This window comes from Pseudonaja textilis, chromosome 3, assembly GCF_049901715.1.
Source record: "Pseudonaja textilis isolate UNSWEBS1 chromosome 3, rPseTex1.2, whole genome shotgun sequence".
Lineage (NCBI taxonomy): Eukaryota > Metazoa > Chordata > Lepidosauria > Squamata > Elapidae > Pseudonaja > Pseudonaja textilis.
The window spans coordinates 60932799-60947593 of NC_141992.1; the positions used below are offsets into that span (position 1 = coordinate 60932799).

The 14795-nt window shown below is 36.7% G+C and overlaps 1 protein-coding gene across 1 annotated transcript; it reads right to left on the reverse strand.

Moving 5' to 3' along the window:
* Window positions 1-5446: 5446 nt before the first annotated feature.
* TXNDC12 (thioredoxin domain containing 12) lies at window positions 5447-13458 on the reverse strand. Its single transcript, XM_026707186.2, has 7 exons — window positions 13264-13458; window positions 11400-11460; window positions 10341-10393; window positions 9049-9122; window positions 7868-7937; window positions 7686-7769; window positions 5447-6505 (listed from the first exon to the last, which is right to left on the reverse strand). The coding sequence occupies exons 1-7, from the start codon at window positions 13355-13357 to the stop codon at window positions 6426-6428; spliced, it is 516 nt and encodes a 171-aa protein (XP_026562971.1). The 5' UTR covers window positions 13358-13458; the 3' UTR covers window positions 5447-6425.
* Between the last annotated feature and the right edge of the window lie 1337 nt (window positions 13459-14795).

Sequence of the window (14795 nt, forward strand, 5' to 3'; positions counted from 1 at the left end):
TTGAGACCCCTCAGACAGTATTTCCAACATTTCAGCAAGGATTTGTAATAGAACATCTAACAACAGATACAATTTAAAAGTTTTTCCCATCCAAATTAGGGGGCAGGGGGAGAATGCTTGACCCCAAAGTAGTATAGGTGGTCCTCCACTTACAACCATTCGTTTAGTGATTGTTCAACATTACAACCCACTGAAAAAAGTGACTTGTGATTGTTTTGCCCACTTACAACTGTTGCATCATTCCCATGGTCATGTGATCAAAATCCAGGTGCTTCAAGACAGCTGCACTCTTCTGGGGTCATGTGACCACCATTCGTAACCTCCCCAGCCAACTTCTGACACAAAAGGTCGGTGGATGAAGCCGGATTAGGTTAACAATGGCACAACACACTTAACAACCATGACAAAAAGGTCATAAAGTGGGCAAAACTCACTTAACAACTGCCTTGCTTAGCAACGGAAATTTCCGGCTCAATGGTGGCCATAAATTGAAAACTATTTAGTGTGAAAGGAGTTCTCAGCTGTTTCTTGTATTCAAAATGTCCTGGGAAGCACCTGCCCTTTAATCTTAATTCTGTTTCCCCACAGTTTCCCCCCTGTTTGTAGATGAAACAAACCAGTAAATTATCCGTGTTGTATTCAATTAATAAATGAATTTATTTGAAACACTTACAGTCATGTAAGACCCCCAAAATAGATTTGCTGTTTAAAACAGTGGTCGCCAACCAGTGGGCCGGGGACCACTGGTGGTCCACAAGAAAATTTTGGTGGTCCACAGAGAAATCACCCCCCAAAGCAATTAATCCAGGCTGTGCAGGAACACAAGGCTGTGCCGCCCACATGGCCCGCGGGAACACAAGGCTTGCGTCACTTGCATTGCTAACAACATGAGCTAGTGAGGGGAAGGGCGGAGGGGAGGAACTTGCCCCACTCGCCCCATGTGTCTGGCTTGGCCACCAGGTAGCTTCTTCCTGCTTCTTTCTTCTTCTGTTTTTGGCTGCACACAAGGAAAGCAGAAAAGTCTTTCTTTCTCTCCCCTAAACTCTGCCAGAAATGAGTCTTTGGGACCCTGCAAGGCATCCTGCTCCAAGAGGCTGCACCAGTGTGACAAGTCTCACAAAGACTCATTTCTGGCGGAGTTTGGAGGGAGAAAGAAAGACTTCTGCTGCTTCTGCTGCTTTCCTTGTATGAAGCCAAAGGTTTCTCTCTCCTCCCCCCGAGAACAGACCTGGAGACGGTATCCTGCAATCCAAATAAAGAATGATTGATCAGTAGGAAAACCGGGTGGGGAATTTTCCTGCAGACTTTTTTGGAGATTTTTCCCAGGTTCTCTGCTGCTTTCTGCAGAGACCCTGGGAAAACGTCAGCAAGCCACTGTCAGTCAAAATTCATATTAGTGGTCCACAAATTTAAAATTATGAGTTTGTTGGTTCCTGAGGTCCAAAAGGTTGGTGACCCCTAGTTTAAAATGTGCACAGGAATTGCAATGTCTAAGGTTGATTCCGCCATCTGGTGGCAAGTAAAGAATATTCTTGTCCTGAATGGCTTTGAACCAAACTGCTTCAAAGCCTATTTCCATCTTTTTAAGTTTCCCTGGTGGTAATCTTAGCTTTACTGTAGAACATGCTTGCATGACATACTTAACTATGGTTAATGTATGGTATAAACCATGGTTAAACAATTCTATTGCTTGTTACATTAACTCAATTTTCTGGGTACCTATAGCCCTATCAGCCATACATTAATCAACACTCTAGGTTAAAATATGGCCAGCTGATTTTGGTTCAGTATGATATCCTGTTCAGGCTTTCACTAAAGCTGACTAACCAGGTTGTATTTTAGTCCTGGCCCACATATGAAAGTTTTCTTCTCCAAAGCTCCACCAGCCCCTTCTCTTTCAATTTTTAAACAGACCCTCCCAAGAATTTTTTTATATCAGTTAGTCCATTGAAGTAGAGATAAGCTACACATCTACAACCAGGCATGACTGATATGTTTTAAAGCAGCTGTTTTTTAAAAGAAAATTCTAACCTCTCTTGAATAAACCTGTTCTAGAAATATTAAAATTTGCTACACACATCAAAATCAAGACTTCAAGATTCCATTCATTTCCATAGCTGCTTATTCTCCAAGTAATACCACTCTTGACCTCAATACGTAGTTTACACTAAATGTGGTTACTTTAGTTTTGGTAACTGGTGGCTTTTTTTTCTCCCTTCAAGTCAGTGTTGATTCCTAACAACTGCCTGGACTGGTCTTTGCACTTCTCTTGGCAATGTTTTTGCAAGACGCTTGCCATTGCTTTTATCCTAGGGCTCAGAGAGAGTGGCTGACCTAAAGTCTCCTAATTGGTTTAATGCCTAAGGCAGAACTGAAAGTCAGTCTTTTGGTTTCTAGACAGAAGCTTTAAACCATCATAAAACTAATTTTCTGCTTAGTATATTATGAACCTAATTGACAGAACTGCTCCTTAAAAGAGAAATATGTCATCAACTCAGACAAAGCAAACGTTCCTTCAGCAAGGTACGAGTTCAAATTAGAAGGAGTTCAAATTATGCTTAATGAAGTTCTGAAATATATGTACTTTCTCAGCAAAATCACATTTGACCCCCCCCCCCCCAAATTCATCTTATTCCCCAATAAATAGAATTCTGCTAAGCTATGGAAGATTGAAAACATGAAATAAATTCCTTTCTCGGATAGATGTTAGTTTAATATCTGTGTATTCACAATGCCTACAAATTGAATTGTTTTCAAATTTAGCCAGTTAGCACTCACAAAACAATGTCAATTAACTTCTAAACTACTTTAAAATAACACTCGGTTAAGCTAGTTTGAGAGGAGCTCTAGATACCAAAATTATGGCAAAATTTATTTATATCCTTATTTTTATAAATAACTAAAGGTGGCGATCACACACAATATTTCTTCCTCCTCTTTTCCCTGAAAAGAGTGAAGAAATTCACATATAAATTAATTACTGCTCACACACCTTGCCTCATTCACATTTTACCCAAGATCCAAATAACATGGTCTTTTGGAAGTGCTCTTATGTAGTCCCTAAACAGTAAACAATAGACACATAATCAGTCAAAATATTCTCTCTCTTGAACATCTTACAGACCTTGTTACTTATAAGAAAGTAAGCAGGAACTCAGACTAGTTGGAAAAAGCTGAGTGATGGCACCAAATTCTAGTCAGCGCATGGTGTATTTCTCACTTGTTTTTAAGAGTCTTTGAAAAAGACAAGTTCCCGAGGAATAAAGCAATATATGAACGACGTTTAGAACCTATAAAAACTATTTTATTTCATGACAAAATGGGAGTCAACACTTCATGGTTGCTTGGAGTAAGAAATATCTCACCATATACTTCCACAATTAGCTCCAGGTAATTAGAACACCTTGAAGCAGAAAAAAATAGACGTACCTTTTGGCTACAGTAAAACATCATAAAAAAATCAATTCATCATGCATTGCTCTTTCAATACCATTCTACTCTCACGAGTATGGTTTATCTTCATGACAAGAACTAAAGTTTTAGACCTGTTCTTCGTATTTCACTGAAGAAAAATCCTTTAATGTTGAGAATTTTTGCATCAGCATTTTCAGTAATTTTCAGAAAGCTATTTTAGAACTACAGATATAACTAGTCATAATCTTTAAGGAAGTAAAAAATATGCAATCCCCAGTTATAATAGATAATCAGAGATGGAAGGGACCTTGTAGGTCATCTAGTCCAACCCCCCACCCAAGCGGGAGACCCTACACCATTTCTGACAGATGGATGTCCAATCTCTTCTTGAAAGTTTCAAGTGATGACGCACCCACAGCTTCCGAGGGCAAGCTGTTCCATTGGTTGATTGTTCTCACTGTCAGAAAATTTCTCCTTATTTCCAGGTTAAATCTCTTTTCAGTTCAGTTTCCATCCATTATTCCTTGTCTGGCCTTCAGGTGCTTTGGAAAATAGCTTGACCCCCTCCTCTCTGTGGCAGCTCCTCAAATATTGGAACATTGCTATCATGTCTCCCCTGGTCCTTCTCTTCACTAGACTAGCCATGCTCAGTTCCTGCAACTGTTCATCATATGTTTTAGCCTCCAGTCCCCTCATCATCTTGGTTGCTCTTCTCTGCACTCTTTCTAAGTCTGAACATCTTTTTATAGTGTGGTAAACAAAACTGGATACAGTACTCTAGGTGTGGTCTTACTAAGGTTTTATAGAATGATATTAGTACCTCACTTGATCTCGATTGTATCCCTCTGTTAACGCAACTTAGGATTACATTAGCTTTTTGGCTGCTGCTGCACACTGCTGGCTCATATTTAGCTGGTTGTCCACTAAGACTCCAAGATCCCTCTCATAGTTACTGCTATTGAGCCTGGTTTCACCCAGTCTGTATGTGTACTTTTGGTTTTTCTTGCCTAAGTGTAGGACTTTACTTTTCTCTACATTAAATTTCATTTTAGATACGGCCCAGTGTTTTAGTCTGTCAAGATCCATCTGGATCTTGAGCCTATCTTCTTGGGCATTAGGTATTCCTGCCAACTTAGTATCATCTGCAAATATAGTAAGTTCCCCTTCTATTCCCTCATTTAAGTTGTTAATGAAGATATTGAAGAGTACTGGGTCTAAGACAGAAACTTGTGGCACCGCACTGCTTACTTCCCTCCATGTAGACTTAGACCCATTAAGGACTACTCATTGAGTATGATTTGTCAGCCAGTTGCAAGTCCATCTGGTGGTGGTGCTATCTATCCCACTTTTTTCCAGCTTACTAAGAAGTAGGTTGTGGTCTACTTTGTCAAATGCCTTGCTGAAATCTAAATATAATATGTCCACAGTATTTTGCTGATCTACTAATTTAGTCACTATGTTGAACAATGAAATAAGATTGGTTTGGCATGATCTGTTTTTAACAAACTTATGCTGACTGCTAGTTATTACTTTACTTGCTTCTAGATGTTGGCAGATCTGGTTTTTTATTATCTTTTCCAGTGTCTTCCTGGGTATTGATGTTAGGCTGATTGGTCTATAATTTCCTGGGTCTGTTTTTTCCCCCTTGTTTTGAAGATGGGAACCACATCAGTTCTTTTCCAGTCCCCTGGTAGTTCCCCGGTGCTCCAGGATTTTTGAAAGGTATGATGCAGTGGTTCTGAAATGACCTCTGCCAGCTCCTTTAAAACTCTGGGATGTAATCTATCAGGTGCCGGTGATTTGTTTTCAACAAGATCAGACAGGTGTTCTCTTACTATTTTTTGCTTATTTTAACTTTTATTTCTGGTCTGTTTTTTAAAGTTATGTATTGATGGGTTGAGCTATAGTTTCTTTCTGTGTACAGACTGATGCAAAGAATGAGTTAAGCAGTTCTGCTTTCTCTCTGTTCTCCAGTAATATAACTCATGCAGAAAAGAATTATTTTCAAAATGAAAGGGAAAATAAACAAAAATTAAATATAAAATTTATTGTTCATTGTCCACCAGTACAAAAATACAGTATAGCATGCTGAGATAAGGCAACCACCATAACATTCAGTGAGATATTTTTTTGTTCCATTAATGAAAAACTTGGAAGATGAATGCACAAATACATTAAAAGCAAAGTTTATATAAATCAACCAAATGGAGTAACAGGCAATTATATCAGGAAAAAGTACACATAATCTTCCTGGAGTAAGCAGAAGAATGAGGCTATACATACCACAATCCTAATGTATTTGGGAATAAATCCTATGGAATACTCTTGTACTAATACTAATTAGTACTTAGGAATACTTAATACTCTTACTTCTGAGCAGACATGCATAGGATTGCATTGTTACAATAGTCTCTATAACAGATTTATCTGTTTAATCAATTTAACTTCTTCAGACTTATAGATATGGTTCTAATTTAATTTCACTCAATTTGGATATGATTTAGATACGAGCATAACTTCCATAATTTTAGTCAACATGAATTGTGGAAATTGTATCCGAAATACGTTTAGCACTACCAGAATAAGAAATACTGAATTAAGTTCATGTTAAAAAGGAAAAAAATCCACATATTTTCTCAAAATCTATTAAAATGAGCAAGTTTTATTTGTAAGATATTAAAAAAAGATATTTGCAATTAATGCCCTCAACCTAATCATATGTGTGTTCTTATAATTTGGCTTTAAATTCCATTGAAACCTGATTGCTCATGCAGTTAAAGTTGAAGCATTTATTTGTTAAGGTATTTAGCCATTTTTTTTCTTCAATCCATTTCAATGTAAACAAGGGAGGACATATTACTTTATTTGAATTCACTGTGTGAAAATTAGACAGCATTCGGCTTATTATCTACAGTATTTTTTTTTCAGAGCACCAACATTTTCATATGAAAAAAGTTAGGGTCACATTTAAATTTGGATGGTGAGCCTATACAAAATAGATCTTCAGGGTATTATAATTCATCTCCAAAATGTTTTTTCTTGAAAGCATCCCCGGTTAGTTTCTCTTGAGCTACCTTCATCCCTTGGATGACTGCAATATTAAAACACACAATATTCTTAGTACTTGGTTCAATTTAAATAAAATAGCCAAGCAGTTATATTTTTATAAGCTACTGCAGAAAATCTACACATAAATATAAGCAATATTTAAAGTAGCAACATTATCTTCATAACGCATTCCTATCATGGCTCTTATGCAACTTTCTTTTCTTGACTTGTTTTTTTTTTCCTGTCAACATTTTCCCTGACTGAAAGTTTTCATTTTATTCCTAAAGGTGATGTCCGTTAAAAGGCAGTTTTAAGAAATTATAGCTGCATTCATTTATTAAATATATACCCAGTCTTTTATTTTATACAATGCAAGTACCATATGTAGCTCTCTATATATCACTTTACTCTTTTGCTATGCATAAGAGTGCCTATGTATCCAACACCATTTTCTGAAGTCCAGTTCTGGCCTTTCATGATGTAGCTGTCAAAGTTGACTTGCTTTCTTTGTTTGCTGCATGAACTTCTAGCACTCAGTTTGCCAAACAGAAACAGGAGGGGGAGCTGGTAAATTCCTAGGTTGGGGGGAGTCTAAGGAATGCATGACTGGAAAGGAAATAACCACCAAGGCCAAGTTCTCAGAGCTACTAGCAGGTGTAAAATGTTTTCCCAAAACAAAAGTACTGAGTGTAATTAGTAGACAATGAATTGTGGGTGGCCCAAGGGTGAAAAGGGTTTTTTACCTATGCGGGTTTTCGTGGGAAAACCTCACAGCTGACTTTGCTCCTACTGTGCCTAAATGGATCTTTCAATGAAGTTTTACTCTGAGTAGTTCCTACAACCAGGAGGTTTTTTTTTTAGATGTGCCAAATGGGATGGTTGACATTAAGTTGGCTCTCAGATTTTTCTGCAAAAACCCACATATATTAGATGCCATAATTAATATTCATAAATGGCATTTTAAGGATGTCAAGGTAAGGAGTCCTGGAATGTACAGAATATCTGTCCAGGTGCTATGTAGCTTTTTGAATGTCACTGTCAAAATTTGTTCAAAGAATTTTTTCTGCTTAAGACGTTTTGAACTCAGTGTAAGTTCCTCAGAATACAAGCTCTGATCTCTCTCTCCCCCCCACACCCCCCAATCAGAAGTCAATCTAATTTGGCACTACTGTATAATTCAAGTCTGGTTTATAAAACCCAATTTAGATGCAATCCATTCATACCTTGATCAGCACTAGTATAAAAATACTTATAGTTGGGGTTTCCATTTTCATTTATGATCTCTGGATGGATCTTTCCACTAGGATCTGTGTAAAAGAAGAGATCAGTGAAAAATGTTGATTGCAATCTGAACAGTATTATTTTATCTTTCAACACAAATTGATGAACCACAATTATGTCATACCCATGAAAAGAATTCTAGGAATGTAACCTCCATCTGGGCTAAAAGCTTCATCTTTAGGTTCTTCTTCATCCTGTAAATACAATAAAGTTTTAAAAAATAGCTTTATTTCTGCATGAATAATAGCCTACTGTATATCAAAATCAGAAGGAACATTACAATAGTATAGCAATACTGGACTACTCCTATGTTTCACATACAACGCCTTCAGACAGATTTGGGAAAAGAAAAATCACTCTTTTAAAACCTAAGAGACTTGGTGCTATCAATACAAACAATACCTGTTAAAAAGAAATAAAGTTTATCTTCATTAAGTCAATTCTTTCTATTCTTAAAATAATTCCTTAGTTAATCTTGATTTTGAAACTCAAAACATCTTCTTGAATTGAGGAACATATGACATCCTTATGTTTACAAAAATAGCTGTATATAAAATTTAGGATATGATAAATGCATTACTTACTGAATAATACATTAAATACTTTTGAAATTGCAAAATGCAAAAATAAATGATTTTCTTTTCAGAAACAAACATCTTATACAGCTAAGTTTTCTGTTACATGAATTTTATCATGAACTAGAAACCCATGACTTGTTTGGTCATCATTTAAGAAATATCACCTTATATAAACAGAGAAAAACCAACACCATGGGTTGGCAAAAAATATATTGGAATGGGAATGATGTCAGACTTCTTGTCGGCTTCCCCACTGAGTTTCTTTCGATAAGCACTGGAAACCAAACCAAACCAACCTCCCTCCCTCCCTCCTTCCTCAATATCTTCAACAATGGCAGAAGTTCTGATATGCTTGAAAAGCTTAAAATTTAAGGGAAATATTCAGATATATCTGCTCTGAAAGTAGCCCATGCTGAGCTGTACAACATTAGCAATGGATCACAGAAAATGATTTCTGACAATTTTGTATTATGTAATAAAGTGCTTTATAATGTTTATGTTGTAAAATCTTTTGTAAAATGGGCCAAATTTCAGTTCCAGAGAAATTACGGGTCCAACATTTTGGATGCATTCTTTCAGTTAGCTGGCTTGAGGCGTCTTCATTAAAAAGTTTTTACCCTATGATGCACCTTTTCGCACAGTTGAAGGTTACAGACACAGGAGTTTTAGTAGCATATAAATAGCATTCAAAGGAAGAGTGACTCATTTCGGTACTCTAGAGACTTACCTCAAGGTTAACCATCACAAAATTATGGGCAAGCTCAGAGATTTCCTTTGATTCAGCAAACTTTGGTTTTAAAGCTAATAAAATAAAAAAAATATAAAAGGGTGAAACTAATCAATAAAGATGCAAATATAGCAGAGTTGGATTCAGACTAAGTGGGATGCGTATAGATCCCAATGAATCCAATATTTATAGCTAGTAGTGACTAGCGGTCTATGATTATATCTGACCATAATTTTCATAAATACCAATTTTTTCCCTTAATACTAATTCAGAGATAGAACAAATGGACACCCTTAAATTGTAAATGGAAGCATCAGTGAAATTAATACTGTGTTACTTTCCTATTAATGCTTGAGGTGAGGTTAGTTCATCAGTTTACTAAACAGTTCTAAGAGTTTCTATATGAAAGCAATACAGATAGTCCTTGACTTACAACAGTTCACTTAGTGACTGTTCAAAATAACGGTATTGTAAAGTGTGACTTATGACCATTTTTCAGTGTTAATGATTTTTGTAGTGTCCCCATGATCATGTGATCAAAATTGAGATCTTGGCAACTGGTTCATATTTATGACTGATATTTATGACTGTTGCTGTGTCCCAAGATTTTGTGATCACTTTTTGAGGCCTTCTCATAAGCAAAGTCAATGGGGAAGTCAGATTTACTTAACAACTGATTTACTAACTTCAACTGCAGTGATTCTCTTATCAACTGTGGCAACAAAGGTCGTAAAATGGGACAAAACTCAAATGTCCCATTTTAACAACAGAAATATTGGGCTCAATTGTGATCATAAGTTGAGGTGTCAGCTTTTCCAGTGATGAAATCGATTTAAAAAGAAATGAGCAAGGCTTGACATGAGGGCTACCTGTATACACATTATATAGATTGTAAAATGTAGGTAGTCCTTGACTAACAACCAGAACTGAGTCCTGAATTATGACTGTAAGTCATTTAGTGGCTCACCACATGACCATGACCAATTTTACAAACTTTTTTGTAGTGGTTGATAAGTAAATCTGATTTATCCAGTGTTTTTTATTAAAAACCAGAAGTAAATGCTGGAAACTGGCAAACAATTTGTGACTGTGGGAGGAGTGTGTGCCTATTTGAACTTCAAAATTGGAGTATACTTTCTGGGGGGAGGTAGTGGTATGTCCATCATAACTTCAAATGGTTGCTCAGCAACTGGTCCCCAAGTTAGAACTAGCTGCATGCTGTTTCACAAATATTGCAAATTTCCCATCCGTTATTCCATGAAACATCACTAATGTTGCCTGTGATGTCTTACCTTTGCAAGCACCACACCAAGATTTATGAATTATTATCATCAGAGGCAATCCACTAAAAATAATTGAAATATACAATTTAAGTAATTATCAACACATAGTTCAATTCCAAGCTCATCATGTATTAAAGCTGTAATACTAAATCACCTGCCTGAACAAATCTACGCAACTCATAGGAAAGGGCCACATTGATTAAAAGTAATTATGGGGCATAATCAGCTGTTTAGTAGCAGCAGTGATGGAGTTGGTAGTGTTGGTGAAGCTGAGAAATACTGGAAGTATTCAACGGTCTGTCTTTGGGAAGCCAGATTCTTTCTGCATGGCAGCAATATTTGTTGGTGGAACTATGGTTAGAAAACACTAGAAAGCCACACAAATCTGGGCCCATATATTATATGGTTCATTGAATATCACGAATCGCTTCACATCTGTTCTGCAGCAAGGTGAAATATTCTTAATATTTACACTTACTTTCAAGCACAGATATTAGTTACAGAGTCTATTTTAAATAAAGTTGGACATCCCATTGTAGCTGTATTTCCAGACAATATGTTTTTTGTTCTTACCTAAAAAGCATTTCATTCTAAAACAAATGATAGGTTTTGTCAGATTGGGATGGAGATTACTTTCATATTAGCCCATTCTTTTCATAGAATAGGCTTTTCCTTTTTCAATCTTTCCTGCTTCTTCCATCTACTTCTGTCTACAAATGGGACACAAGATGACACTAGCAGGAAAGGAGGGTGGAGTGAGTAGAAATGAATACATAATTATTTTCCCTTGACTCGAGAGTAAATATTTTCTAATTGCTCAGACTTCTTGAGTCTTACAGAGCATGATCAATTCAGTAGTAACAGAGATTTCTGAACTTGTGCAACATGATATTCGTCAGCTGCATTCCATTCCAAGGCTTAGCGCTAGTACCAAAACTTTAGCAACAGACATCTTCTCCCCAAATCCCTTCAGGTCTGAAGGCTGAGGTTGAAGTTCTCTAGATGCCTAGTGCTGAACTGATTCAACTTAGGACATGTCTGTGCAGACAATTTAAGATTACAACATACCTTGCTGCAGCCTCCTTTTTCCCATCTTCTAATGTTCTCCAGTGAATGTGATCTCCAAAACCTTGGAAGGAAAGAGCAAATATATACTGTGTAATTTAAAACAATGGCCCTCCAAACTGGCATCAGGGGCCGGTTTCGAGGAACACAATTTTGCCACAAACCAGGTGGTGGTGGTGGTTTTGGTTTTGTTCACTCACCTGCTATTGGTCCATGGCCCGGTGTTTGGCGACCCCTGATTTAAAACATTCATTACAGTATGTAAAAATATCTTATCATTTGTAATTACTTAGATTGGTAAACACAAATGTCATTTTTCAGAAAGTCCTCAGTGACTCCATGAAATCTTATGAACTTATTGTAGAGAAAGCAATGTTATATTTTCATTGTAAACTGCATTATGTCTATTTCTTCAGAACTGGGCCAATGAAACTCCACAGAAAATCATACTGCCTCAGCACAGCTCTGTAAATATATTATATTAAAAAAATTGTGACATTAAAAGAAAGCTTGTTTTTAAGAGACTTATAACAAAAAGTTGCACAATTAAAATAGGGCAACCTATTTTAGATGCATTACAGTTTAAATTCATCTTAATATTTTCACATATTGGAAACTGTGTGACATAGCTCACATTCTACACATTTGTAGAAGAATAGTTATGAATACCAATGCTTCCAACATTGGAGCTCAGTACTTTGAAAACCTTAGTTTTACGATAACTGGCTGCTTATACTAAAAAAAATCCATATTATTGCCCCAAAGCATAATTAGAATAGTTACTTTGAAAACCTTACTTACAGAGTAAAAACATTTATTCTTTGCTAACTGCAGAATAATTCAAACTTCACAAAGAACAGAACTTCCTTTCTTAGAATAACCAATATGTTACTTTTATATTTTCCTTCCCAAAGAAAGTATCATGTTTGTCCTTAAGTACAGAAGCTGTGTAAAGTTGTCATTGACACTGAGGATTGTGCTGCATTAGTTTCTATTCTACAAAGCAAGTAAGCCTATTCTGAAATGAAGGTCAGATAGAAAAAAGCATTCTGAGAAATCATAATCAGGCAACATGAAAAGCAAAGAACTAAAATTTAAAAATAGTTCAGATACTTCAATCTATATTTGGCAGACAGACGGAAAGCCTCAAGAGTAACTTGTCAGCTAATAATACTTGGTGGCACAATCGTGAATAGATTCAGTTATTTCCTCTCTTTTTGCTTAAAATGTAAAGAAGTTAATTTGCATATAAGTAGCACTTTAAGGTGTGTACGTGGCCATTAGAGGTTGGTTATTCCTACTGTATCTTAAATAACAATCAATCTGTTCACCTCACCTGATCATCCACTAAATAGAATTGATACAATAGTAGAAAAAGCAGGTTATAATCAGGGAGACCCAGCTGAATGTCAAGTGTTAAATTAGAAGATATGCCCCATTACCTACTTTAACTAATAACGAACACCAAATTGACTTTAAAAAATAATTTAGTCATTTAATAGCTAAATGCAAAATTGTGCATTAGACTATCACTTTAATTTTTTTTTAAAAAAAATTCAGAATAAGATTAAAAATTATTGACTTGAACTTTGGAAACAGAAACATTTGGGGTAAATCTCTGAACGATTTACAGTAATGTATTCTCACAAATCGTTCAACGACCATCTCATGGTCTGTGTAGCAAATTTGCTGTCGATACTTCGCGGGATCGCAACTTAAAAGATAAGAATTAGGAGGTAAACCTCAACATTTCGCAATTGTTCAAATCCTCCTCCCGCGCGGAAACTTTTGCTTGTTCAGTTCCCCCCCACCCCCACCTCCCAAAGCACAGGCATACAAAAGAAAACAAGAACAAATGATTTCTAACCTTTTCCACGCGCTTGTTCAGTTGCAGCCACCACGAACCAGTGGCAAAAGGAAGAAAAAAGGAGAGGGGACAGCGAGGCGAGGCGAACTCTCATAGTAGCAAGCGCGACTCCTCTCCCGGGTTGAATCGCCGGTCAGCTTTGCCGCGGAGCCTGATCAATCCAAGTCAGCCCTCCCGTGAAAAAGGAAGTGATGCTAATGGGGAGGAACTGGGAGGGATTTGTTCAATGTGAGTCCGGGGCAAATTTGAAGGAAACAGAAAGAGCTCTTTAGTGGGAGATTGCAACCTCCCAGCCGTTTCTCAAGAAATATTTTATTGGAAAAAAGTTTCCCCCCCTTTTTTTTTCATTTCTAGCAATTCGGACTCATATTGGGGTGCATCTTCGCTAATCTCGAAGGAGGAAGGTGCCATCTATAAAACATTTTATAGGCGTTTTCTTTGTATGCTACCGATTTTGTAATTTTATTATTTCTACCCCAGACCTTTTCCCATTCTGTTATGGTGATGCTACGTCCTATATTCCTACTCCAGGCTATCATGTTTTCCATATGGGGTGGTCCTGTACAGAAGCTTAATAATATTGGCAGAAAATTAGAAATTGGCTGGAAGAAATGACAAGAGAACAGATCGAATTCAAACTAGAGTCCTTTCTGTTAGGGATCTTTGATAAACAAATATCAAAAAAGTGAAATATATAATACACATTTTGACAGCTGCCAGATTGGCTTTTGCACAATGTTGGAAGCAGCCTTGTGTTCCGTCAGAGGAGATGATCATTCAAAAAAGTTCAAGTTGTGCAGAAATAGACAAATTAACTTTGGCATTAAAAAATAAAGACACTTCAATATACTACAAGCTGGAACTACTGGTACAAATGGATAGACCAAAGAGACTTCACACTAAAAGACAAAAGAGGATAGGATAAATCCATAGTAGTGATACATAGATATATGTAAGGATTAGGTGTGTGTATGTGGCATAAAATAAGGATAAAAAAGAGGTCTTACAAACTGTTGAAGATGAGAATGTTTTTAATTGTTTTTTATTTTTTTCTTTCTATTTTCTTCTCCCTTTCTTCTTTTTCTCTCTTTCATTTATGTATGTGTTGTTGGTTTGTTTTAATTGTAAAATCAATAAAATTTATTTTTTTAAAAAATATTTTATTGTGTGTGGTGGTGACGATCGAGATACCATCTGAGCTGTTTGTTCCTTTGAATGGAGTCCAAACTCGGATCAAGGGCAGCAACGATGTTATATGAAACTTGTCAGGGAAAATATGACTGAGCCCGTTCTGTGCTAATTTGAAGCGCTATCTAACCCGTGTCGTATTATGTTCGGTGGGATTTACGTCCCTCCTTGCCTACTGAGTAGGCATTACTCCTTCACATGTGGATGGGAAGGAGGGAATGTTAAGCTTCTGAAACGGGCAGCACAAGCTGAAATGTTATTCTTATGCATGAAAACGGGATCTCAAAAAACGGCGATTCCCGCTTCCACGGAAATAGTTTCTGCTCAAATTTCTTCGGGTGCGA